The sequence below is a fragment of the Salvelinus alpinus genome, chromosome 12 (genome assembly GCF_045679555.1).
Source record: "Salvelinus alpinus chromosome 12, SLU_Salpinus.1, whole genome shotgun sequence".
Taxonomy (NCBI): Eukaryota; Metazoa; Chordata; class Actinopteri; order Salmoniformes; family Salmonidae; genus Salvelinus; species Salvelinus alpinus.
The window spans coordinates 57,800,936-57,826,122 of record NC_092097.1 but is presented as its reverse complement, the minus strand read 5'-3'; the positions used below and the strand labels follow the sequence as shown (position 1 = coordinate 57,826,122).

Here is a 25,187-nt window from a genome sequence, read left to right as displayed (position 1 = left end):
GAACCTAATTGAGACACTAATTCTCTCGAGGGATGGAGGGATGGAGGGATGGAGGGATGGAGGGAGAGAGGGATGGAGGGATGGAGGGATGGAGGGAGAGAGGGATGGTAGGATAGAGTGATGGAGGGAAAGAGGGATTGAAGGATTACGAAATATAGTGGTGGAAAAATCACTCAGCAGAAAGCACATCTTTCCTCTCCGACACACAGAGGAGAGGAAAGAGACACAAATAGAATACTCAGAGCTGTGCTGGGGTTATGGATGACAACATGATGTTCAGTGTCTGGATCAGAAGCTGTCCTCTACACAAATAGGGAGGGGAGTTAACTGTCTCTCTGTCTCTTTCTCTCTCTCCCCTCCTTAAATCCCCTCCGTTTTTTTGTTTCCAATATGTCACGTAATTATCTTTTTGTTTTCTCATGATTTGGTTGGGTCTAATTGTGTTGCTGGGGCTCTGTGGGGTGTGTTTGTGAACAGAGCCCCAGAACCAGCTTGCTTAGGGGACTCTTCTCCAGGTTCATCTCTCTGTAGGTGATGGCTTTGTTATGGAAGGTTTGGGAATCGTTTCCTTTTTAGGTGATTTTAGAATTCAACGGCTCTTTTTCTGTATTTGATAATTAGCGGGTATTGGCCTAATTCTGCTCTGCATGCATTATTTGGTGTTTTACGTTGTACACTGAGGATATTTTTTTTGTCCAAACTTTTAACTGATACAGTATATGGATTATGTTTAATAATATGGTGTTAAATATGTGTACAAATATATACAGTATATAGACATACATACTTTTTTAAAGAATATACCTTTATTATTATTCCCCGCAACCCTACCACCGATCCCCCAATTGGAGTAAACTAATAAACACTTCTGTTTTTACCTTCAATTTATACATCTTATACCCATCTTACAGACACAGTCTACTTTACAATAGTTCTCTCTTGTTTGTTCTTAGTCCTTCCTCTATTTCTAATGTCCATCCAATTTTATTTCCACTTGTAACTGTGCTATTTCACAAAAGCTCCGCACCTATACACATTTCACAGATCCCGTATGCCCTACATTGTTTATCTTGTTATTAGTCCCACCCTTCAGCTCCACTCAACCCCTCCCATCTATCTTCCAACATCATCCATTTCGGATTTTTATTTGCCATATATTTTTCAACTGTGCTGTGATGCTTCACAAAAAACTTGAACCTTCCTATTCTCATAGCTTCTACAGATTGTAAATTAAAAATAAACATTTTTGCTAAAATAATTATTATATTATTGATTGATTGACTATGGCTTTTCAAGTCACCCAGTATTGCTATCTGTAGCGTTAGTTCTAGACAAATGTTGCAATTCTTCAGCCATTCCTGGACCTGTGACCAAAAACAACAGTTAGAGTTTAAAGATCAAGGATGTTTTCCAATACCTCGCAAATAAGGGCACCTATTGGTAGATGGGTAAAAAATTTAAAAAGCAGATGTTGAATATCCCTTTGAGCATTGTGAAGCTATTAATTACACTTTGGAATGCCACAGGTGTCTCAAGTTTTGAGGGAGCGTGAAATTGGCATGTTGACTGCAGGAATGTCCACCAGAGCTGTTGCCAGAGAATGTATTGTTAATTTCTCTACCATAAGCCACCTCCAAAGTCGCTTTAGAGAATTTGGCAATGCGTCCAACCAGCCTCACAACCGCAGACCACGTGTAACCACACCAGCCCAGGACCTCCACATTCGGCTTCTTCACTTGTGGGATCGTCTGAGACCAGCCACCTGGACAGCTGATGAAACTGTGGGTTTGCACAACTCAATATTTTCTGCACAAACTGTCAGAAACCGTCTCAGGGAAGCTCATCTGTGTGCTCGTCGTCCTCACCAGGGTCTTGACCAGACTGCAGTTTGGTGTCGTAACCGACTTCAGTGGGCAAATGCTCACCTTTGATGGCCACTGGCACGCTGGAGAAGTGTGCTCTTCACGGATGAATCCCGGGTTCAACTGTACCGGGCAAATGGCAGACTACGTATATGGCGTCTTGTGGGCGAGAGGTTGGCATCGTAAACTGACTTCAGTGGGAAAACGCTCCCCATCGATGCCCACTCGCATGCTGGAGAAAAGTGCTCTTCACGGATGAATCCCGGTTTCAACTGTACCGGGCAGATGGCGGAAACCGTGTATAGCATCGTATGGGGGAGCGGTTTGCTGATGTCAATGTTGTGAACAGAGTGCCCCATGGTGGTGGTGGGCTTATGGTATGGGCAGGCGTAAGCTACAGACAATGAACACAATTGCATTTTATCGATGGTAATTTGAATGCACAGAGATACCGTGACGAGATCCTGAGGGCTCTGTTTTCGGCTGGCGTTAAGGCGGCGCTAGTGTCAAACGCAATTTCGTCATGTAATTCATCATGCGTTCGTAATGCATTCGTCGTCATGCATTTTCCAGCCCTAATACCAGGTTCGGCAATTTACCTGTCTTATATCAGCTCGCTTGGGCTCAGATGGGCGGGGTGGAAATATTTGAGGCGTGTCTTTAAAAACGTGATCCAAAGGGCTAATTTTAGGCAGCGCTGAAGAGGAATATTTAAGACCAACCAGAAGCTGGTTTTAGCGGTAACTCAGTTGGTTATGGTATGAATTCTGTCAGCGGAAACACAGCCTATCCAGCCGTGATGCACACTACCCATATGAACATGGAACAAGAGTAGCCTAATGTACTTTCGGTGCCTCTATACATCATATTTAGAAGAATAAAAAAAAATGAATATTTGTTTTTTCTTCCCTCCATTCATTTTGTTTGATTAAAAACCAAGCATAGCCACCCCTTGTTTTGCCCAATGCAATCGCGAAGGAGTCAAGACTGTCGATAAATGGTTGGAAATATTAATCAGTAATCTTACTTATTGACAGTATTTGGCATGTCCCTGCTCAGCCATAATGTCATTTACAGCCCTAGCCCCTATATCAGTGAGAATGCTATTGCAGCCATACCAGTAGGCCTAGCCCCTATATCAGGGAGAATGCTATTGAAGCCATACAATTACTTAGAACAATGTGGACTGCAATTGGGTTCAAGTTAAAATATTTATCAAAGATAGGTCTACATTTTGTTATTTTGTTCCTGTAAGCCATTTAACAACTATAACGGATTAACATTGTAATTGGAGTTGGCAATACAGTGGCTTGCGAAAGTATTCACCCCCCTTGGCATTTTTCGGGGGTTTGTATCATTTGATTTACACAACACTTTGAAGATGCAACATATTTTTTTATCGTGAAACAAATAAGAAATAAGACAAATAAACAGAAAACTTGAACGTGCCATTTATTCCAAGACATTTAAATGTTTCCCCTTAAACCACTCGAGTGTTGCTTTAGCAGTATGCTTAGGGCCATTGTCCTGCTGGAAGGTGAACCTCCGTCCCAGTCTCAAATCTCTGGAAGACTGAAACAGGTTTCCGTCAAGAATATTTCTTTATTTAGCGCCATCCATCATTCTTTCAATTCTGACCAGTTTCCCAGTCCCTGCCGATGGGAAAACATCCCCACAGCATGATGCTGCCACCACCATGCTTCAATTCTGACCAGTTTCTCTGCCAATGAAAAACATGGTAGGTTCTCGTAGGTGATGTAGGGTGTTGGGGTTGCACTATGCCTTCCAGACATAGCGTTTTCCTTGATGGCCAAAAATCTAAATTGTAGTCTCATCTGACCAGGGTACATTCCTCCATATGTTTGAGGAGTCTCCCACATGCCTTTTGGCAAAAACCAAACGTGATTGCTTGTTTTTTTCTTAAGCAATGGCATTTTTTCTGGCCACTCTTCCGTAAAGCCCAGCTTTGTTGTTGAATTTTTTGTAAACAAGTTATTTTTTTCATTTCACTTCACCAATTTGGACTATTTTGTGTATGGCCATCAAATGAAATCCAAAAGTTGTAATGCAACAAAATAGGAAAAACGCCAAGGGGGTGAATACTTTTGCAAGGCGCCTGTAAAATACCTTAAATACACAGCTTGAAGTAAACACGTATTTCGCCATGGAGCACGTTCTAATTGTGAGGGGGAGGGGCCAAGCCGTGACACACCCACAACTTGTTTATTCATTAAAACTCAGCCCTTTCTAGCCAAAGCCAGCAAGTGCTCTGATAATTGTGATACTGAAATTTCCTCAGCCCTGTGACCTAGCCTCTGGCCCTGTTCCCTCCCCAGCCCTGTGACCCAGTCTCTTGCTCTGTTCCCTCCCCAGCCCTGTGACCCAGCATCTGGCCCTGTTCCCTCCCCAGCCCTGTGACCCAGCCTCTGGCCCTGTTCCCTCCCCAGCCCTGTGACCCAGCATCTGGCCCTGTTCCCTCCCCAGCCCTGTGACCCAGCCTCTGGCCCTGTTCCCTCCCCAGGCCTGTGACTCAGCATCTGGCCCTGTTCCCTCCCCAGCCCTGTGACCCAGCCTCTGGCCCTGTTCCCTCCCCAGCCCTGTGACCCAGCATCTGGCCCTGTTCCCTCCTCAGCCCTGTGACCCAGTCTCTGGCCCTGTTCCCTCCCCAGCCCTGTGACCCAGCCTCTGGCCCTGTTCCCTCCCCAGCTTTGTTCCCTCCATCTGGCCCTGTTCCCTCCCCAGCCCTGTGACCCAGCATCTGGCCCTGTTCCCTCCCCAGCCCTGTGACCCAGCCTCTGGCCCTGTTCCCTCCCCAGCCCTGTGACCCAGCCTCTGGCCCTGTTCCCTCCCCAGCCCTGTGACCCAGCCTCTGGCCCTGTTCCCTCCATCTGGCCCTGGTCCCTCCCCAGCCCTGTGACCCAGCCTTTTGCCCTGTTCCCTCCACAGCCCTGTGACCCAGCCTCTGGCCCTGTTCCCTCCCCAGCCCTGTGACGCAGTCTCTGGCCCTGTTCCCTCCCCAGTCCTGTGACCCAGTCTCTGGCCCTGTTCCCTCCCCAGCCCTGTGACCCAGCCTCTGGCCCTGTTCCCTCCCCAGCCATGTGACGCAGTCTCTGGCCCTGTTCCCTCCCCAGCCCTGTGACCCAGCTTCTTGCAGGTCTGGGAGGAGAGGAGAGGAGGGGAAGGGAGGGGGATCCCAGCTGAGGCAGTGTGGGAAAATTATCTAGCTCGGCATGTGCACACCCAATTACCCACAACCCCCCGGCAGGTGACCCAGGTCACTGGACTGTATAGAGAAACAGCAGTTGCCCGTATGAATGGACGGGCTGGCGGTCTTGCTTTGTGGAGTAACAAACTTGTTGTGTCCACTTGGGGTACTTGCTTCAAAAGGTGGTTTGTGCTTGTTGATTGACCATTCACAGCTATTCACTGAATTCCCAGTGAAGCAACATTGACAACAGATATGGGATTGAATACCCAGAACATCCCAGGTCTGCATGCAGATGAGATTCATCTAGGTAGTATTTGGGATTTATGCCTAACTCCTATGGATGATGTAATATATAGATGGTATGATATACAGAGCCTTCAGAGAGATTTCAGAGAGATTTTACACCTGTATTGCTTGCTGTTTGGGGTTTTAAGGCTGGGTTTCTGTACAGCACTTTGAGACATCAGCTGATGTACGAAGGGCTTTAGAAATACATTTGATTTGATTTGATTTATACACGTTGATTTGTTCCACATGTTATTGTGTTACAGCTTGAATTCTAAATGGATTAAATATATATTTTCTCTCGCTCATCTACACACCTCATAATTACAAAGTGAGAACATGTTTTTAGACATTTTTGCAAATGTATTGAAAATGAAATACAGATATGTCTCATTTACATAAGTATTCACATCCCTGTGTTAATACTTTGTAGAAGAACCTTTGGCAATGATTACAGCTGTGAGTCTTTCTGGGTAAGTCTCTAAGAGCTTTCCACACCTGGATTGTGCAACGTTTGCCCATTATTATTTTCAAGTAGATTTAGGTCAACACTGTAACTCGGCCACTCAGGAACATTCACTGTCTTCTTAGTAAGCAACTCCAGTGTAGATTTGGCCTTGTGTTTTAGGTTATTGTCCTGCTGAAAGGTAAATTAATTTCCCAGTATCTGGTGGTAAGCAGACTGAACCAGGTTTTCCTCTAGGATTGTTCCTGTGCTTAGCTCCATTCCGTTTATTTTTTATCCTGATAAACTCCCCAGTACTTAACGATTACAAACATACCCATAACCTGATGCAGCCACCACTATGCTTGAAAATATGGAGAGTGATACTCAGTAATGTGTTGGATTTGCCCCAAACATAACACTTTGTATTCAGGACAAAAAGTGAATTTTGCAGTATTACTTTATTACAGGGCTCTCCAACCCTGTTCCTGGAGAGAAGCTCTCCTGTAGGTTTTAACTCCAAACCTGTTCCTGGAGAGATACCTCCTTATACCTATATATGATATGTTCCTACGTGACTGATACCAATAGATTATATATGATATGTTCCTAAGTGACTGATACCTATAGATTATATATGATATGTTCCTATGTGACTGATACCTATAGATTATATATGATATGTTCCTACGTGACTGATACCAATAGATTATATATGATATGTTCCTATGTGACTGATACCTATAGATTATATATGATATGTTCCTATGTGACTGATACCTATAGATTATATATGATATGTTCCTATGTGACTGATACCAATAGATTATATATGATATGTTCCTACGTGACTGATACCTATAGATTATATATGATATGTTCCTACGTGACTGATACCTATAGATTATATATGATATGTTCCTATGTGACTGATACCAATAGATTATATATGATATGTTCCTACGTGACTGATACCTATAGATTATATATGATATGTTCCTATGTGACTGATACCAATAGATTATATATGATATGTTCCTACGTGACTGATACCTATAGATTATATATGATATGTTCCTATGTGACTGATACCTATTCTTCCTGAATTGACTGCCTCCAATTCAAATTGACCTCAACCCTAGAATAATATTATATGTTGTTCTCTTCACTATAGGTCAAATCAAATTTCAAATCAAATGTATTTGTATAGCCCTTCGTACATCAGATGATATCTCAAAGTCCTGTACAGAAACCCAGCCTAAAACCCCAAACAGCAAGCAATGCAGGTGTAGAAGCACGGTGGCTAGGAAAAACTCCCTAGACAGGCCAAAACCTAGGAAGAAACCTAGAGAGGAACCAGGCTATGAGGGGTGGCCAGTTCTCTTCTGGCTGTGCCAGGTGGAGATTATAACAGAACATGGCCAAGATGTTTAAATGTTAAAAAATGACCAGCATGGTCAAATAATAATAATCACAGTAGTTATCGAGGGTGCAGCAAGTCAGCACCTCAGGAGTAAATGTCAGTTGGCTTTTTTAGCACGTCCGGTGAACAGGTCAGGTTTCCATAGCCGCAGGCAGAACAGTTGAAACTGGAGCAGCAGCAAGGCCAGGTAGACTGGGGACAGCAAGGAGTCATTATGCCAGGTAGTCCTGACGCATGGTTCTAGGGCTCAGGTCCTCCGAGAGAGAGAAAGAAAGAGAGAGAGAAGGAGAGAATTAGAGAGAGCATACTTAAATTCACACAGGACACCGGATAAGACAGGAGAAGTACTCCAGATATATCAAACTGACCCTAGCCCCCCGACCGAGGTGGTGTATGCGATTTATGTATTATGTATGATATGTTTGTATGTGACGGTTTCCTTCGCCTATAGATTCTATTATATATTATGTAATATGATATGTTGTCGTGGTTCTGTCCATCTATAGGTGGTGTACGTAACTGCTACCTTCCCCTATGCCATGCTGTTGGTCCTGCTGATCCGAGGGGTGACTCTGCCGGGGGCGTGGGAAGGAATCAAGTTCTACCTGTACCCTGACATCTCCCGCCTGTCAGACCCACAGGTAGGTACCGCCGTTCGATTCAACGTTGCCGCCCGGGTTGCCCTTCTCTCTCAGCCACGAGCAGTTAGTGTCTCAGCAACTGTCACCTTCGATCCAACATGGCATCCCTGTCGCCTTCTCCCTCAGCTGCTGTGACTCTCTCAATAACTGTCAACCTAGGTCTGCTCGATCCAACATGGCATCCCTGTCGCCTTCTCCCTCAGCTGCTGTGACTCTCTCAATAACTGTCAACCTAGGTCTGCTCGATCCAACATGGCATCCCTGTCGCCTTCTCCCTCAGCTGCTGTAACTCTCTCAATAACTGTCAACCTAGGTCTGCTCGATCCAACATGGCATCCCTGTCGCCTTCTCCCTCAGCTGCTGTGACTCTCTCAATAACTGTCAACCTAGGTCTGCTCGATCCAACATGGCATCCCTGTCGCCTTCTCCCTCAGCTGCTGTGACTCTCTCAATAACTGTCAACCTAGGTCTGCTCGATCCAACATGGCATCCCGGTCGCCTTCTCCCTCAGCTGCTGTGACTCTCTCAATAACTGTCAACCTAGGTCTGCTCGATCCAACATGGCATCCCTGTCGCCTTCTCTCTAAGCCATTAGCAGTTTGTCTCACAGCAACTGGGCGAATCTAAATTTGTACCCTGAACCCTTTATAGTGCACTACTTTTGTGCTAGCGTCTTGTCCAGTGGGTGTACTTTTACATCAAGCTGCCTCACCCTAAAGAAACAGGAGATCGGCTCCTGCCCCTATGGACCGTTCTGGCTCCTGGCCGTATGGGCCGTTCTGGCCCTATGGGCCGTTCTGGCCCCTGTCCCTATGGGCCGTTCTGGCCCCTGTCCCTATGGGCCGTTCTGGCCCCTGTCCCTGTGGGCCGTTCTGGCCCCTGTCCCTGTGGGCCGTTCTGGCCCCTGTCCCTATGGGCCGTTCTGGCCCCTGTCCCTATGGGCCGTTCTGGCCCCTGTCCCTATGGGCCGTTCTGGCCCCTGTCCCTGTGGGCCGTTCTGGCCCCTGTCCCTGTGGGCCGTTCTGGCCCCTGTCCCTATGGGCCGTTCTGGCCCCTGTCCCTATGGGCCGTTCTGGCCCCTGTCCCTGTGGGCCGTTCTGGCCCCTGTCCCTATGGGCCGTTCTGGCCCCTGACCCTTTGGGCCGTCCTGGCCCCTGTCCCTGTGGGCCGTTCTGGCCCCTGTCCCTATGGGCCGTTCTGGCCCCTGTCCCTGTGGGCCGTCCTGGCCCCTGTCCCTGTGGGCCGTTCTGGCCCCTGTCCCTATGGGCCGTTCTGGCCCCTGTCCCTATGGGCCGTTCTGGCCCCTGTCCCTATGGGCCGTTCTGGCCCCTGTCCCTATGGGCCGTTCTGGCCCCTGTCCCTATGGGCCGTTCTGGCCCCTGTCCCTATGGGCCGTTCTGGCCCCTGTCCCTATGGGCCGTTCTGGCCCCTGTCCCTGTGGGCCGTTCTAGCCCCTGACCCTTTGGGCCGTCCTGTCCCTATGGGCCGTTCTGGCCCCTGTCCCTATGGGCCGTTCTGGCCCCTGTCCCTATGGGCCGTTCTGGCCCCTGTCCCTGTGGGCCGTTCTGGCCCCTGTCCCTTTGGGCCGTCCTGGCTCTGTGGGCCGTCCTGGTCCTATGGGCTGTTCTGGCTCAGATAAAACATACCTTTCTTAACATAATGTTGGGCCTTGCACCGTAAACCCTATACCCCTATACCATATACCCTATACCATATACCCTATACCCCTATACCATATACCATATACCCTATACCCCTATACCCTATACCCTATACCCCTATACCCTATACCCCTATACCAAATACCCTATAACCATATACCCTATACCCATATACCCTATAACCATATACCCTATAACCCTATACCATATAACCCTATACCCTATAACCCTATACCCTATAACCCTATACCCTATAACCCTATACCCTATACCCTATAACCATATACCCTATAACCATATACCCTATAACCCTATACCATATAACCCTATACCCCTATACCCTATAACCATGTACCCTATAACCCTATACCCTATAACCCTATACCCTATACCCTATAACCATATACCCTATAAACCTATACCCTATAACCCTATACCCTATAACCATATACCCTATAACTCTATACCATATAACCCTATACCATATAACCCTATACCCCTATACCTTATAACTCTATAACCCTATACCCTTATACCCTATACCCCTATAACCCTATACCCTATAAACCTATACCCTATACCCCTTTAACCCTATACCCCTATACCCTATAACCCTATAACTATATAACCCTATACCATATAACCCTATACCCTATAACCATATACCATATAACCCTATACCCTATAACCCTATACCCTATAACCCTATAACTCTATAACCCTATACCATATACCATATAACCCTATACCCTATACCCTATAACCCTATACCCTATAACCCTATAACTCTATAACCCTATACCATATACCATATAACCCTATACCCTATAACCCTATACCCTATACCCTATACCCTATACCCTATAACCATATACCCTATAACCCTATACCCTATAACTCTATACCCTATAACCCTATAACCATATAACCCTATACCATATACCATATAACCATATACCCTATAACCCTATACCATATAACTCTATACCCTATAACTCTATAACCCTATACCCCTATACCCTATAACTCTATAACCCTATACCCTATACCCCTATAACCTATAACCCTATACCCTATAACCCTATACCCTATAACCATATACCCTATAACCCTATACAATATAACCCTATACCCCTATACCCTATAACTCTATAACCCTATACCCTTATACCCTATAACCCTATACCCCTATAACCCTATACCCATATACCCTATACCCTATAACCCTATAACTCTATAACCCTATACCATATACCATATAACCCTATACCCTATACCCTATAACCCTATACCCTATAACCCTATAACTCTATAACCCTATACCATATACCATATAACCCTATACCCTATAACCCTATACCCTATACCCTATACCCTATACCCTATACCCTATAACCATATACCCTATAACCCTATACCCTATAACTATATACCCTATAACCCTATAACCATATAACCCTATACCATATACCATATAACCATATACCCTATAACCCTATACCATATAACTCTATACCCTATAACTCTATAACCCTATACCCCTATACCCTATAACTCTATAACCCTATACCCTATACCCCTATAACCTATAACCCTATACCCTATAACCCTATACCCTATAACCATATACCCTATAACCCTATACAATATAACCCTATACCCCTATACCCTATAACTCTATAACCCTATACCCTTATACCCTATAACCCTATACCCCTATAACCCTATACCCCTATACCCTATAACTCTATAACCCTATACCCTTATACCCTATACCCCTATAACCTATAACCCTATAACCCTATACCCTATAACCCTATACCCCTATACCCCTATACCCTATAACTCTATAACCCTATACCCGTATACCCTATACCCCTATAACCTATAACCCTATACCCTATAAACCTATACCCTATACCCTATACCCCTATAACCCTATACCCTATACCCCTATAACCCTATACCCTTACAACCCTAAATCCCTATACCCCTACAACGCTGTTCACACAGGACTAGTATTACTATAGAACGTCGGGTATGTTAATATTACCCCAGCATGTCCGTTTTTCCAGTGGACGATTGCGCTGAGATTAGTTTTACCAAGCTGCCCATGTACTCATTTTTCCCCCCTTATTCACAGTTGACCGTTATGACAGAAGCCTGGAGGCTCTTCTCAGCGTGAAGATATTTCACATGTCTAGGGATAGTCTAATAGTGACCTAATGACCTTCAGTTCACATATCTAGGGATATTGACCTCATGAACTTCAGTTCACATATCTAGGGATAGTCTAATAGTGACCTATTGGTCTTCAGTTCAGAGAAAGTCAAAATAACAACATGTCTTTTAAAAGTACGGCACTAGGAAAGTTGATATGTGATAAAACAGATCATTTATCTGTGGGCTACGTACAGAGCACTTTGTTTTTAAACATCCATTTGTTCCCATGTTCTTACCAAACTGGGCTCTCAGCACCTGTTAAACTCTGTAATATCCCTCAACACACCAGCGATGACGATTCACACGGGGGAAGTATTATCAGAGGACATTGGAGTATTCTGAAAAACGTTATGTTTTTATTGCTGGGATAATAAAAACGACTGACATGGCAGATTCGGACGGGACCAAAATTACGGATGTGGTGATTTGTGTCCGTGCAAACTATTACATTACCTGAGCTCCCCCAGTAAAACGTATCCATCCGAATAGAGCTCCCCCAGTAAAACGTATCCATCCGAATAGAGCTCCCCCAGTAAAACGTATCCATCCGAATAGAGCTCCCCCAGTAAAACGTATCCATCCGAATAGAGCTCCCCCAGTAAAACGTATCCATCCGAATAGAGCAGCCCCAGTAAAACGTATCCATCCGAATAGAGCTCCCCCAGTAAAACGTATCCATCCGAATAGAGCAGCCCCAGTAAAACGTATCCATCCGAATAGAGCTCCCCAGTAAAACGTATCCATCCGAATAGAGCAGCCCCAGTAAAACGTATCCATCCGAATAGAGCAGCCCCAGTAAAACGTATCCATCCGAATAGAGCAGCCCCAGTAAAACGTATCCATCCGAATAGAGCTCCCCAGTAAAACGTATCCATCCGAATAGAGCAGCCCCAGTAAAACGTATCCATCCGAATAGAGCAGCCCCAGTAAAACGTATCCATCCGAATAGAGCAGCCCCAGTAAAACGTATCCATCCGAATAGAGCTCCCCCAGTAAAACGTATCCATCCGAATAGAGCTCCCCCAGTAAAACGTATCCATCCGAATAGAGCTCCCCCAGTAAAACGTATCCATCCGAATAGAGCAGCCCCATGTATCCGTTCTATGTGTATGTGATATGCAGGGGAAAGGGGACCGTTCAGGACTCTCAGAGCGGTGACAGCAGTGGTAGCTAGCTGCCAGGAAGCACAGATGGTGTGGTGCTGACTACAGGAGGTAGAGGTGTGGTGATGGGGTGCTGACTACAGGAGGTAGAGGTGTGGTGGTGGGGTGCTGACTACAGGAGGTGGAGGTGTGGTGATGGGGTGCTGACTACAGGAGGTAGAGGTGGGGTGGTGGGGTGCTGACTACAGGAGGTAGAGGTGTGGTGGTGGGGTGCTGACTACAGGAGGTGGAGGTGTGGTGATGGGGTGCTGACTACAGGAGGTAGAGGTGGGGTGGTGGGGTGCTGACTACAGGAGGTAGAGGTGGGGTGGTGGGGTGCTGACTACAGGAGGTAGAGGTGGGGTGGTGGGGTGCTGACTACAGGAGGTAGAGGTGGGGTGGTGGGGTGCTGACTACAGGAGGTAGAGGTGGGGTGGTGGGGTGCTGACTACAGGAGGTAGAGGTGGGGTGGTGGGGTGCTGACTACAGGAGGTAGAGGTAGGGTGATGGGGTGCTGACTATAGGAGGTAGAGGTGGGGTGGTGGGGTGCTGACTACAGGAGGTAGAGGTGGGGTGGTGGGGTGCTGACTACAGGAGGTAGAGGTGGGGTGGTGGGGTGCTGACTACAGGAGGTAGAGGTGGGGTGGTGGGGTGCTGACTACAGGAGGTAGAGGTGGGGTGGTGGGGTGCTGACTACAGGAGGTAGAGGTGGGGTGGTGGGGTGCTGACTACAGGAGGTAGAGGTGGGGTGGTGGGGTGCTGACTACAGGAGGTAGAGGTAGGGTGATGACTAAAGGAGGTAGAGGTGGGGTGGTGGGGTGCTGACTACATGAGGTAGAGGTGTGGTGATGGGGTGCTGACTACAGGAGGTAGAGGTGGGGTGGTGGGGTGCTGACTACAGGAGGTAGAGGTGGGGTGGTGGGGTGCTGACTTCAGGAGGTAGAGGTGGGGTGGTGGGGTGCTGACTACAGGAGGTAGAGGTGTGGTGGTGGGGTGCTGACTACAGGAGGTAGAGGTAGGGTGATGGGGTGCTGACTATAGGAGGTAGAGGTGGGGTGGTGGGGTGCTGACTACAGGAGGTAGAGGTGGGGTGGTGGGGTGCTGACTACAGGAGGTAGAGGTGGGGTGGTGGGGTGCTGACTACAGGAGGTAGAGGTGGGGTGGTGGGGTGCTGACTACAGGAGGTAGAGGTGTGGTGATGGGGTGCTGACTACAGGAGGTAGAGGTGGGGTGGTGGGGTGCTGACTACAGGAGGTAGAGGTGGGGTGCTGACTACAGGAGGTAGAGGTAGGGTGATGACTACAGGAGGTAGAGGTGTGGTGGTGGGGTGCTGACTACAGGAGGTGGAGGTGTGGTGATGGGGTGCTGACTACAGGAGGTAGAGGTGGGGTGGTGGGGTGCTGACTACAGGAGGTAGAGGTGTGGTGGTGGGGTGCTGACTACAGGAGGTGGAGGTGTGGTGATGGGGTGCTGACTACAGGAGGTAGAGGTGGGGTGGTGGGGTGCTGACTACAGGAGGTGGAGGTGTGGTGGTGGGGTGCTGACTACAGGAGGTAGAGGTGGGGTGGTGGGGTGCTGACTACAGGAGGTAGAGGTGGGGTGGTGGGGTGCTGACTACAGGAGGTAGAGGTGGGGTGGTGGGGTGCTGACTACAGGAGGTAGAGGTGGGGTGGTGGGGTGCTGACTACAGGAGGTAGAGGTGTGGTGGTGGGGTGCTGACTACAGGAGGTAGAGGTAGGGTGATGGGGTGCTGACTATAGGAGGTAGAGGTGGGGTGGTGGGGTGCTGACTACAGGAGGTAGAGGTGGGGTGGTGGGGTGCTGACTACAGGAGGTAGAGGTGGGGTGGTGGGGTGCTGACTACAGGAGGTAGAGGTGGGGTGGTGGGGTGCTGACTACAGGAGGTAGAGGTGGGGTGGTGGGGTGCTGACTACAGGAGGTAGAGGTGGGGTGGTGGGGTGCTGACTACAGGAGGTAGAGGTGGGGTGGTGGGGTGCTGACTACAGGAGGTAGAGGTGGGGTGGTGGGGTGCTGACTACAGGAGGTAGAGGTGGGGTGGTGGGGTGCTGACTACAGGAGGTAGAGGTAGGGTGATGACTAAAGGAGGTAGAGGTGGGGTGGTGGGGTGCTGACTACATGAGGTAGAGGTGTGGTGATGGGGTGCTGACTACAGGAGGTAGAGGTGGGGTGGTGGGGTGCTGACTACAGGAGGTAGAGGTGGGGTGGTGGGGTGCTGACTACAGGAGGTAGAGGTGGGGTGGTGGGGTGCTGACTACAGGAGGTAGAGGTGTGGTGGTGGGGTGCTGACTACAGGAGGTAGAGGTAGGGTGATGGGGTGCTGACTATAGGAGGTAGAGGTGGGGTGGTGGGGTGCTGACTACAGGAGGTAGAGGTGGGGTGGTGGGGTGCTGACTACAGGAGGTAGAGGTGGGGTGGTGGGGTGCTGACTACAGGAGGTAGAGGTGTGGTGGTGGGGTGCTGACTACAGGAGGTGGAGGTGTGGTGATGGGGTGCTGACTACAGGAGGTAGAGGTGGGGTGGTGGGGTGCTGACTACAGGAGGTGGAGGTGTGGTGGTGGGGTGCTGACTACAGGAGGTAGAGGTGGGGTGGTGGGGTGCTGACTACAGGAGGTAGAGGTGGGGTGGTGGGGTGCTGACTACAGGAGGTAGAGGTGGGGTGGTGGGGTGCTGACTACAGGAGGTAGAGGTGGGGTGGTGGGGTGCTGACTACAGGAGGTAGAGGTGTGGTGGTGGGGTGCTGACTACAGGAGGTAGAGGTAGGGTGATGGGGTGCTGACTATAGGAGGTAGAGGTGGGGTGGTGGGGTGCTGACTACAGGAGGTAGAGGTGGGGTGGTGGGGTGCTGACTACAGGAGGTAGAGGTGGGGTGGTGGGGTGCTGACTACAGGAGGTAGAGGTGGGGTGGTGGGGTGCTGACTACAGGAGGTAGAGGTGGGGTGGTGGGGTGCTGACTACAGGAGGTAGAGGTGGGGTGGTGGGGTGCTGACTACAGGAGGTAGAGGTGGGGTGGTGGGGTGCTGACTACAGGAGGTAGAGGTAGGGTGATGACTAAAGGAGGTAGAGGTGGGGTGGTGGGGTGCTGACTACATGAGGTAGAGGTGTGGTGATGGGGTGCTGACTACAGGAGGTAGAGGTGGGGTGGTGGGGTGCTGACTACAGGAGGTAGAGGTGGGGTGGTGGGGTGCTGACTACAGGAGGTAGAGGTGGGGTGGTGGGGTGCTGACTACAGGAGGTAGAGGTGTGGTGGTGGGGTGCTGACTACAGGAGGTAGAGGTAGGGTGATGGGGTGCTGACTATAGGAGGTAGAGGTGGGGTGGTGGGGTGCTGACTACAGGAGGTAGAGGTGTGGTGGTGGGGTGCTGACTACAGGAGGTAGAGGTGGGGTGGTGGGGTGCTGACTACAGGAGGTAGAGGTGGGGTGGTGGGGTGCTGACTACAGGAGGTAGAGGTGTGGTGATGGGGTGCTGACTACAGGAGGTAGAGGTGGGGTGGTGGGGTGCTGACTACAGGAGGTAGAGGTGGGGTGCTGACTACAGGAGGTAGAGGTAGGGTGATGACTACAGGAGGTAGAGGTGTGGTGGTGGGGTGCTGACTACAGGAGGTAGAGGTGGGGTGGTGGGGTGCTGACTACAGGAGGTAGAGGTGGGGTGGTGGGGTGCTGACTACAGGAGGTAGAGGTGGGGTGGTGGGGTGCTGACTACAGGAGGTAGAGGTGGGGTGCTGACTACAGGAGGTAGAGGTGGGGTGGTGGGGTGCTGACTACAGGAGGTAGAGGTGTGGTGGTGGGGTGCTGACTACAGGAGGTAGAGGTGGGGTGCTGACTACAGGAGGTAGAGGTGGGGTGTTGGGGTGCTGACTACAGGAGGTAGAGGTGGGGTGGTGGGGTGCTGACTACAGGAGGTAGAGGTGGGGTGGTGGGGTGCTGACTACAGGAGGTAGAGGTGGGGTGGTGGGGTGCTGACTACAGGAGGTAGAGGTGGGGTGGTGGGGTGCTGACTACAGGAGGTAGAGGTGGGGTGGTGGGGTGCTGACTACAGGAGGTAGAGGTGGGGTGGTGGGGTGCTGACTACAGGAGGTAGAGGTGGGGTGGTGGGGTGCTGACTACAGGAGGTAGAGGTGGGGTGGTGGGGTGCTGACTACAGGAGGTAGAGGTGGGGTGGTGGGGTGCTGACTACAGGAGGTGGAGGTGTGGTGATGGGGTGCTGACTACAGGAGGTAGAGGTGTGGTGGTGGGGTGCTGACTACAGGAGGTAGAGGTGGGGTGGTGGGGTGCTGACTACAGGAGGTAGAGGTGGGGTGGTGGGGTGCTGACTACAGGAGGTAGAGGTGGGGTGGTGGGGTGCTGACTACAGGAGGTAGAGGTGGGGTGGTGGGGTGCTGACTACAGGAGGTAGAGGTGTGGTGGTGGGGTGCTGACTACAGGAGGTAGAGGTAGGGTGATGGGGTGCTGACTATAGGAGGTAGAGGTGGGGTGGTGGGGTGCTGACTACAGGAGGTAGAGGTGGGGTGGTGGGGTGCTGACTACAGGAGGTAGAGGTGGGGTGGTGGGGTGCTGACTACAGGAGGTAGAGGTGGGGTGGTGGGGTGCTGACTACAGGAGGTAGAGGTGGGGTGGTGGGGTGCTGACTACAGGAGGTAGAGGTGGGGTGGTGGGGTGCTGACTACAGGAGGTAGAGGTGGGGTGGTGGGGTGCTGACTACAGGAGGTAGAGGTAGGGTGATGACTAAAGGAGGTAGAGGTGGGGTGGTGGGGTGCTGACTACATGAGGTAGAGGTGTGGTGATGGGGTGCTGACTACAGGAGGTAGAGGTGGGGTGGTGGGGTGCTGACTACAGGAGGTAGAGGTGGGGTGGTGGGGTGCTGACTACAGGAGGTAGAGGTGGGGTGGTGGGGTGCTGACTACAGGAGGTAGAGGTGTGGTGGTGGGGTGCTGACTACAGGAGGTAGAGGTAGGGTGATGGGGTGCTGACTATAGGAGGTAGAGGTGGGGTGGTGGGGTGCTGACTACAGGAGGTAGAGGTGGGGTGGTGGGGTGCTGACTACAGGAGGTAGAGGTGGGGTGGTGGGGTGCTGACTACAGGAGGTAGAGGTGTGGTGGTGGGGTGCTGACTACAGGAGGTGGAGGTGTGGTGATGGGGTGCTGACTACAGGAGGTAGAGGTGGGGTGGTGGGGTGCTGACTACAGGAGGTGGAGGTGTGGTGGTGGGGTGCTGACTACAGGAGGTAGAGGTGGGGTGGTGGGGTGCTGACTACAGGAGGTAGAGGTGGGGTGGTGGGGTGCTGACTACAGGAGGTAGAGGTGGGGTGGTGGGGTGCTGACTACAGGAGGTAGAGGTGGGGTGGTGGGGTGCTGACTACAGGAGGTAGAGGTGTGGTGGTGGGGTGCTGACTACAGGAGGTAGAGGTGGGGTGATGGGGTGCTGACTACAGGAGGTAGAGGTGGGGTGGTGGGGTGCTGACTACAGGAGGTAGAGGTGGGGTGGTGGGGTGCTGACTACAGGAGGTAGAGGTGGGGTGGTGGGGTGCTGACTACAGGAGGTAGAGGTGGGGTGGTGGGGTGCTGACTACAGGAGGTAGAGGTGGGGTGGTGGGGTGCTGACTACAGGAGGTAGAGGTGGGGTGGTGGGGTGCTGACTACAGGAGGTAGAGGTGGGGTGGTGGGGTGCTGACTACAGGAGGTAGAGGTAGGGTGATGGGGACTGACACAGGAGGTAGAGGTGGGGTGGTGGGGTGCTGACTACATGAGGTAGAGGTGTGGTGATGGGGTGCTGACTACAGGAGGTAGAGGTGGGGTGGTGGGGTGCTGACTACAGGAGGTAGAGGTGGGGTGGTGGGGTGCTGACTACAGGAGGTAGAGGTGGGGTGGTGGGGTGCTGACTACAGGAGGTAGAGGTGTGGTGGTGGGGTGCTGACTACAGGAGGTAGAGGTAGGGTGATGGGGTGCTGACTATAGGAGGTAGAGGTGGGGTGGTGGGGTGCTGACTACAGGAGGTAGAGGTGGGGTGGTGGGGTGCTGACTACAGGAGGTAGAGGTGGGGTGGTGGGGTGCTGACTACAGGAGGTAGAGGTGGGGTGGTGGGGTGCTGACTACAGGAGGTAGAGGTGTGGTGATGGGGTGCTGACTACAGGAGGTAGAGGTGGGGTGGTGGGGTGCTGACTACAGGAGGTAGAGGTGGGGTGGTGGGGTGCTGACTACAGGAGGTAGAGGTAGGGTGATGACTACAGGAGGTAGAGGTGTGGTGGTGGGGTGCTGACTACAGGAGGTAGAGGTGGGGTGGTGGGGTGCTGACTACAGGAGGTAGAGGTGGGGTGGTGGGGTGCTGACTACAGGAGGTAGAGGTGGGGTGGTGGGGTGCTGACTACAGGAGGTAGAGGTGGGGTGCTGACTACAGGAGGTAGAGGTGGGGTGGTGGGGTGCTGACTACAGGAGGTAGAGGTGTGGTGGTGGGGTGCTGACTACAGGAGGTAGAGGTGGGGTGCTGACTACAGGAGGTAGAGGTGGGGTGTTGGGGTGCTGACTACAGGAGGTAGAGGTGGGGTGGTGGGGTGCTGACTACAGGAGGTAGAGGTGGGGTGGTGGGGTGCTGACTACAGGAGGTAGAGGTGGGGTGGTGGGGTGCTGACTACAGGAGGTAGAGGTGGGGTGGTGGGGTGCTGACTACAGGAGGTAGAGGTGGGGTGGTGGGGTGCTGACTACAGGAGGTAGAGGTGGGGTGGTGGGGTGCTGACTACAGGAGGTAGAGGTGGGGTGGTGGGGTGCTGACTACAGGAGGTAGAGGTGGGGTGGTGGGGTGCTGACTACAGGAGGTAGAGGTGGGGTGGTGGGGTGCTGACTACAGGAGGTAGAGGTGGGGTGGTGGGGTGCTGACTACAGGAGGTAGAGGTGGGGTGGTGGGGTGCTGACTACAGGAGGTAGAGGTGGGGTGGTGGGGTGCTGACTACAGGAGGTAGAGGTGGGGTGGTGGGGTGCTGACTACAGGAGGTAGAGGTGGGGTGGTGGGGTGCTGACTACAGGAGGTAGAGGTGGGGTGGTGGGGTGCTGACTACAGGAGGTAGAGGTGGGGTGGTGGGGTGCTGACTACAGGAGGTAGAGGTAGGGTGATGACTAAAGGAGGTAGAGGTGGGGTGGTGGGGTGCTGACTACATGAGGTAGAGGTGTGGTGATGGGGTGCTGACTACAGGAGGTAGAGGTGGGGTGGTGGGGTGCTGACTACAGGAGGTAGAGGTGGGGTGGTGGGGTGCTGACTACAGGAGGTAGAGGTGGGGTGGTGGGGTGCTGACTACAGGAGGTAGAGGTGTGGTGGTGGGGTGCTGACTACAGGAGGTAGAGGTAGGGTGATGGGGTGCTGACTATAGGAGGTAGAGGTGGGGTGGTGGGGTGCTGACTACAGGAGGTAGAGGTGGGGTGGTGGGGTGCTGACTACAGGAGGTAGAGGTGGGGTGGTGGGGTGCTGACTACAGGAGGTAGAGGTGGGGTGGTGGGGTGCTGACTACAGGAGGTAGAGGTGTGGTGATGGGGTGCTGACTACAGGAGGTAGAGGTGGGGTGGTGGGGTGCTGACTATAGGAGGTAGAGGTGGGGTGGTGGGGTGCTGACTACAGGAGGTAGAGGTAGGGTGATGACTACAGGAGGTAGAGGTGTGGTGGTGGGGTGCTGACTACAGGAGGTAGAGGTGGGGTGGTGGGTTGCTGACTACAGGAGGTAGAGGTGGGGTGGTGGGGTGCTGACTACAGGAGGTAGAGGTGGGGTGCTGACTACAGGAGGTAGAGGTGGGGTGGTGGGGTGCTGACTACAGGAGGTAGAGGTGGGGTGCTGACTACAGGAGGTAGAGGTGGGGTGGTGGGGTGCTGACTACAGGAGGTAGAGGTGGGGTGGTGGGGTGCTGACTACAGGAGGTAGAGGTGGGGTGGTGGGGTGCTGACTACAGGAGGTAGAGGTGGGGTGGTGGGGTGCTGACTACAGGAGGTAGAGGTGGGGTGGTGGGGTGCTGACTACAGGAGGTAGAGGTGGGGTGGTGGGGTGCTGACTACAGGAGGTAGAGGTGGGGTGGTGGGGTGCTGACTACAGGAGGTAGAGGTGGGGTGGTGGGGTGCTGACTACAGGAGGTAGAGGTGGGGTGGTGGGGTGCTGACTACAGGAGGTAGAGGTGGGGTGGTGGGGTGCTGACTACAGGAGGTAGAGGTAGGGTGATGGGGTGCTGACTATAGGAGGTAGAGGTGGGGTGGTGGGGTGCTGACTACAGGAGGTAGAGGTGGGGTGGTGGGGTGCTGACTACAGGAGGTAGAGGTGGGGTGGTGGGGTGCTGACTACAGGAGGTAGAGGTGGGGTGGTGGGGTGCTGACTACAGGAGGTAGAGGTGTGGTGATGGGGTGCTGACTACAGGAGGTAGAGGTGGGGTGGTGGGGTGCTGACTACAGGAGGTAGAGGTGGGGTGGTGGGGTGCTGACTACAGGAGGTAGAGGTAGGGTGATGACTACAGGAGGTAGAGGTGTGGTGGTGGGGTGCTGACTACAGGAGGTAGAGGTGGGGTGGTGGGGTGCTGACTACAGGAGGTAGAGGTGGGGTGGTGGGGTGCTGACTACAGGAGGTAGAGGTGGGGTGCTGACTACAGGAGGTAGAGGTGGGGTGGTGGGGTGCTGACTACAGGAGGAAGAGGTGGGGTGCTGACTACAGGAGGTAGAGGTGGGGTGTTGGGGTGCTGACTACAGGAGGTAGAGGTGTGGTGGTGGGGTGCTGACTACAGGAGGTAGAGGTGGGGTGCTGACTACAGGAGGTAGAGGTGGGGTGTTGGGGTGCTGACTACAGGAGGTAGAGGTGTGGTGGTGGGGTGCTGACTACAGGAGGTAGAGGTGGGGTGCTGACTACAGGAGGTAGAGGTGGGGTGTTGGGGTGCTGACTACAGGAGGTAGAGGTGGGGTGGTGGGGTGCTGACTACAGGAGGTAGAGGTGGGGTGGTGGGGTGCTGACTACAGGAGGTAGAGGTGGGGTGATGGGGTGCTGACTACAGGAGGTAGAGGTGGGGTGGTGGGGTGCTGACTACAGGAGGTAGAGGTGGGGTGGTGGGGTGCTGACTACAGGAGGTAGAGGTGGGGTGGTGGGGTGCTGACTACAGGAGGTAGAGGTGGGGTGGTGGGGTGCTGACTACATGAGGTAGAGGTGGGGTGGTGGGGTGCTGACTACAGGAGGTAGAGGTGGGGTGGTGGGGTGCTGACTACAGGAGGTAGAGGTGGGGTGGTGGGGTGCTGACTACAGGAGGTAGAGGTGGGGTGGTGGGGTGCTGACTACAGGAGGTAGAGGTGGGGTGGTGGGGTGCTGACTACAGGAGGTAGAGGTGGGGTGGTGGGGTGCTGACTACAGGAGGTAGAGGTGGGGTGGTGGGGTGCTGACTACAGGAGGTAGAGGTAGGGTGATGACTAAAGGAGGTAGAGGTGGGGTGGTGGGGTGCTGACTACATGAGGTAGAGGTGTGGTGATGGGGTGCTGACTACAGGAGGTAGAGGTGGGGTGGTGGGGTGCTGACTACAGGAGGTAGAGGTAGGGTGATGACTACAGGAGGTAGAGGTAGGGTGATGACTACAGGAGGTAGAGGTGGGGTGCTGACTACAGGAGGTAGAGGTAGGGTGATGACTACAGGAGGTAGAGGTGGGGTGCTGACTACAGGAGGTAGAGGATTGGCTCCTGCTGAAGTACCAGCATCTCTTATAGTGTAGCCTATAGCAGCTCTAACATACGGACCCTGTTATAGCAGCTCTAACATACGAACGCCTGTTATAGCAGCTCTAACATACGGACCCTGTTATAGCAGCTCTAACATACGGACCCTGTTATAGCAGCTCTAACATATGAACCCTGTTATAGCAGCTCTAACATACGAACCCTGTTATAGCAGCTCTAACATACGAACCCTGATATAGCAGCTCTAACATATGAACCCTGTTATAGCAGCTCTAACATATGAACCCTGTTATAGCAGCTCTAACATATGAACCCTGTTATAGCAGCTCTAACATACGAACCCTGTTATAGCAGCTCTAACATATGAACTCTGGTACGGTAATATCCTGTAGCAGCTCTAACATATAAACCCTGGTACGGTAATATCCTGTAGCAGCTCTAACATATAAACCCTGTTACGGTAATATCCTGTAGCAGCCCTAACATATAAACCCTGTTACGGTAATATCCTGTAGCAGCTCTAACATATAAACCTGGTACGGTAATATCCTGTAGCAGCTCTAACATATAACCCTGTTACGGTAATATCCTGTAGCAGCCCTAACATATAAACCCTGTTACGGTAATATCCTGTAGCAGCCCTAACATATAAACCCTGTTACGGTAATATCCTGTAGCAGCCCTAACATATAAACCCTGTTACGGTAATATCCTGTAGCAGCCCTAACATATAAACCCTGTTACGGTAATATCCTGTAGCAGCTCTAACATATAAACCCTGTTACGGTAATATCCTGTAGCAGCCCTAACATATAAACCCTGTTACGGTAATATCCTGTAGCAGCTCTAACATATAAACCCTGTTACGGTAATATCCTGTAGCAGCTCTAACATATAAACCCTGTTACGGTAATATCCTGTAGCAGCCCTAACATATAAACCCTGGTACGGTACTATCCTGTAGCAGCTATAACATATAAACCCTGTTACGGTAATATCCTGTAGCAGCTCTAACATATAAACCCTGTTACGGTAATATCCTGTAGCAGCTCTAACATATAAACCCTGTTACGGTAATATCCTGTAGCAGCTCTAACATATAAACCTGGTACGGTAATATCCTGTAGCAGCTATAACATATAAACCCTGTTACGGTAATATCCTGTAGCAGCTCTAACATATAAACCTGGTACGGTAATATCCTGTAGCAGCTCTAACATATAAACCCTGTTACGGTAATATCCTGTAGCAGCCCTAACATATAAACCCTGTTACAGTAATATCCTGTAGCAGCCCTAACATATAAACCTGTTACGGTAATATCCTGTAGCAGCTCCAACATATAAACCCTGTTATAGCAGCCCTAACATATAAACCCTGTTACGGTAATATCCTGTAGCAGCCCTAACATATAAACCTGTTACGGTAATATCCTGTAGCAGCTCTAACATATAAACTCTGTTACGGTAATATCCTGTAGCAACTCTAACATATAAACCCTGTTACGGTAATATCCTGTAGCAACTCTAACATATAAACCCTGTTACGGTAATATCCTGTAGCAGCTCTAACATATAAACCCTGTTACGGTAATATCCTGTAGCAGCTCTAACATATAAACCCTGTTACGGTAATATCCTGTAGCAACTCTAACATATAAACCCTGTTACGGTAATATCCTGTAGCAGCCCTAACATATAAACCCTGTTACGGTAATATCCTGTAGCAGCTCTAACATATAAACCCTGTTACGGTAATATCCTGTAGCAGCTCTAACATATAAACCCTGTTACGGTAATATCCTGTAGCAGCCCTAACATATAAACCCTGTTACGGTAATATCCTGTAGTAGAACTCTGTTACGGTAATATCCTGTAGCAGCTCTAACATATAAACTCTGTTACGGTAATATCCTGTAGCAGCTCTAACATATAAACCCTGGTACAGTAATATCCTGTAGCAGCTCCAACATATAAACCCTGGTACAGTAATATCCTGTAGCAGCTCTAACATATAAACCCTGTTACGGTAATATCCTGTAGCAGCTCTAACATATAAACCCTGTTACGGTAATATCCTGTAGCAGCTCTAACATATAAACCCTGGTTCAGTAATATCCTGTAGCAGCTCCAACATATAAACCCTGGTACAGTAATATCCTGTAGCAGCTCTAACATATAAACCCTGTTACGGTAATATCCTGTAGCAGCTATAACATATAAACCCTGTTACGGTAATATCCTGTAGCAGCTCTAACATATAAACTCTGATACGGTAATATCCTGTAGCAGCTCTAACATATAAACCCTGTTACGGTAATATCCTGTAGCAGCTCTAACATATAAACCCTGTTACGGTAATATCCTGTAGCAGCTCTAACATATAAACCCTGTTACGGTAATATCCTGTAGCAGCTCTAACATATAAACCCTGTTACGGTAATATCCTGTAGCAGCTCTAACATATGAACTCTGGTACGGTAATATCCTGTAGCAGCTCTAACATATAAACCCTGTTATAGCAGCCCTAACATATAAACCCTGTTACGGTAATATCCTGGAGTAGAACTCTGTTACGGTAATATCCTGTAGCAGCTCTAACATA

The 25,187-nt window shown here is 50.9% G+C and overlaps 1 protein-coding gene across 2 annotated transcripts in view; it reads left to right on the top strand.

Moving 5' to 3' along the window:
- slc6a11b (solute carrier family 6 member 11b) overlaps window positions 1-25,187 on the top strand; it is a 91,191-nt gene that overhangs the window by 34,808 nt on the left and 31,196 nt on the right. For both annotated transcript variants that reach the window (XM_071336927.1, XM_071336926.1), the window contains exon 7: window positions 7,730-7,864. In XM_071336927.1, the coding sequence (XP_071193028.1) occupies window positions 7,730-7,864 (135 nt within the window). The remainder of the gene's footprint in view (window positions 1-7,729; window positions 7,865-25,187) is intronic.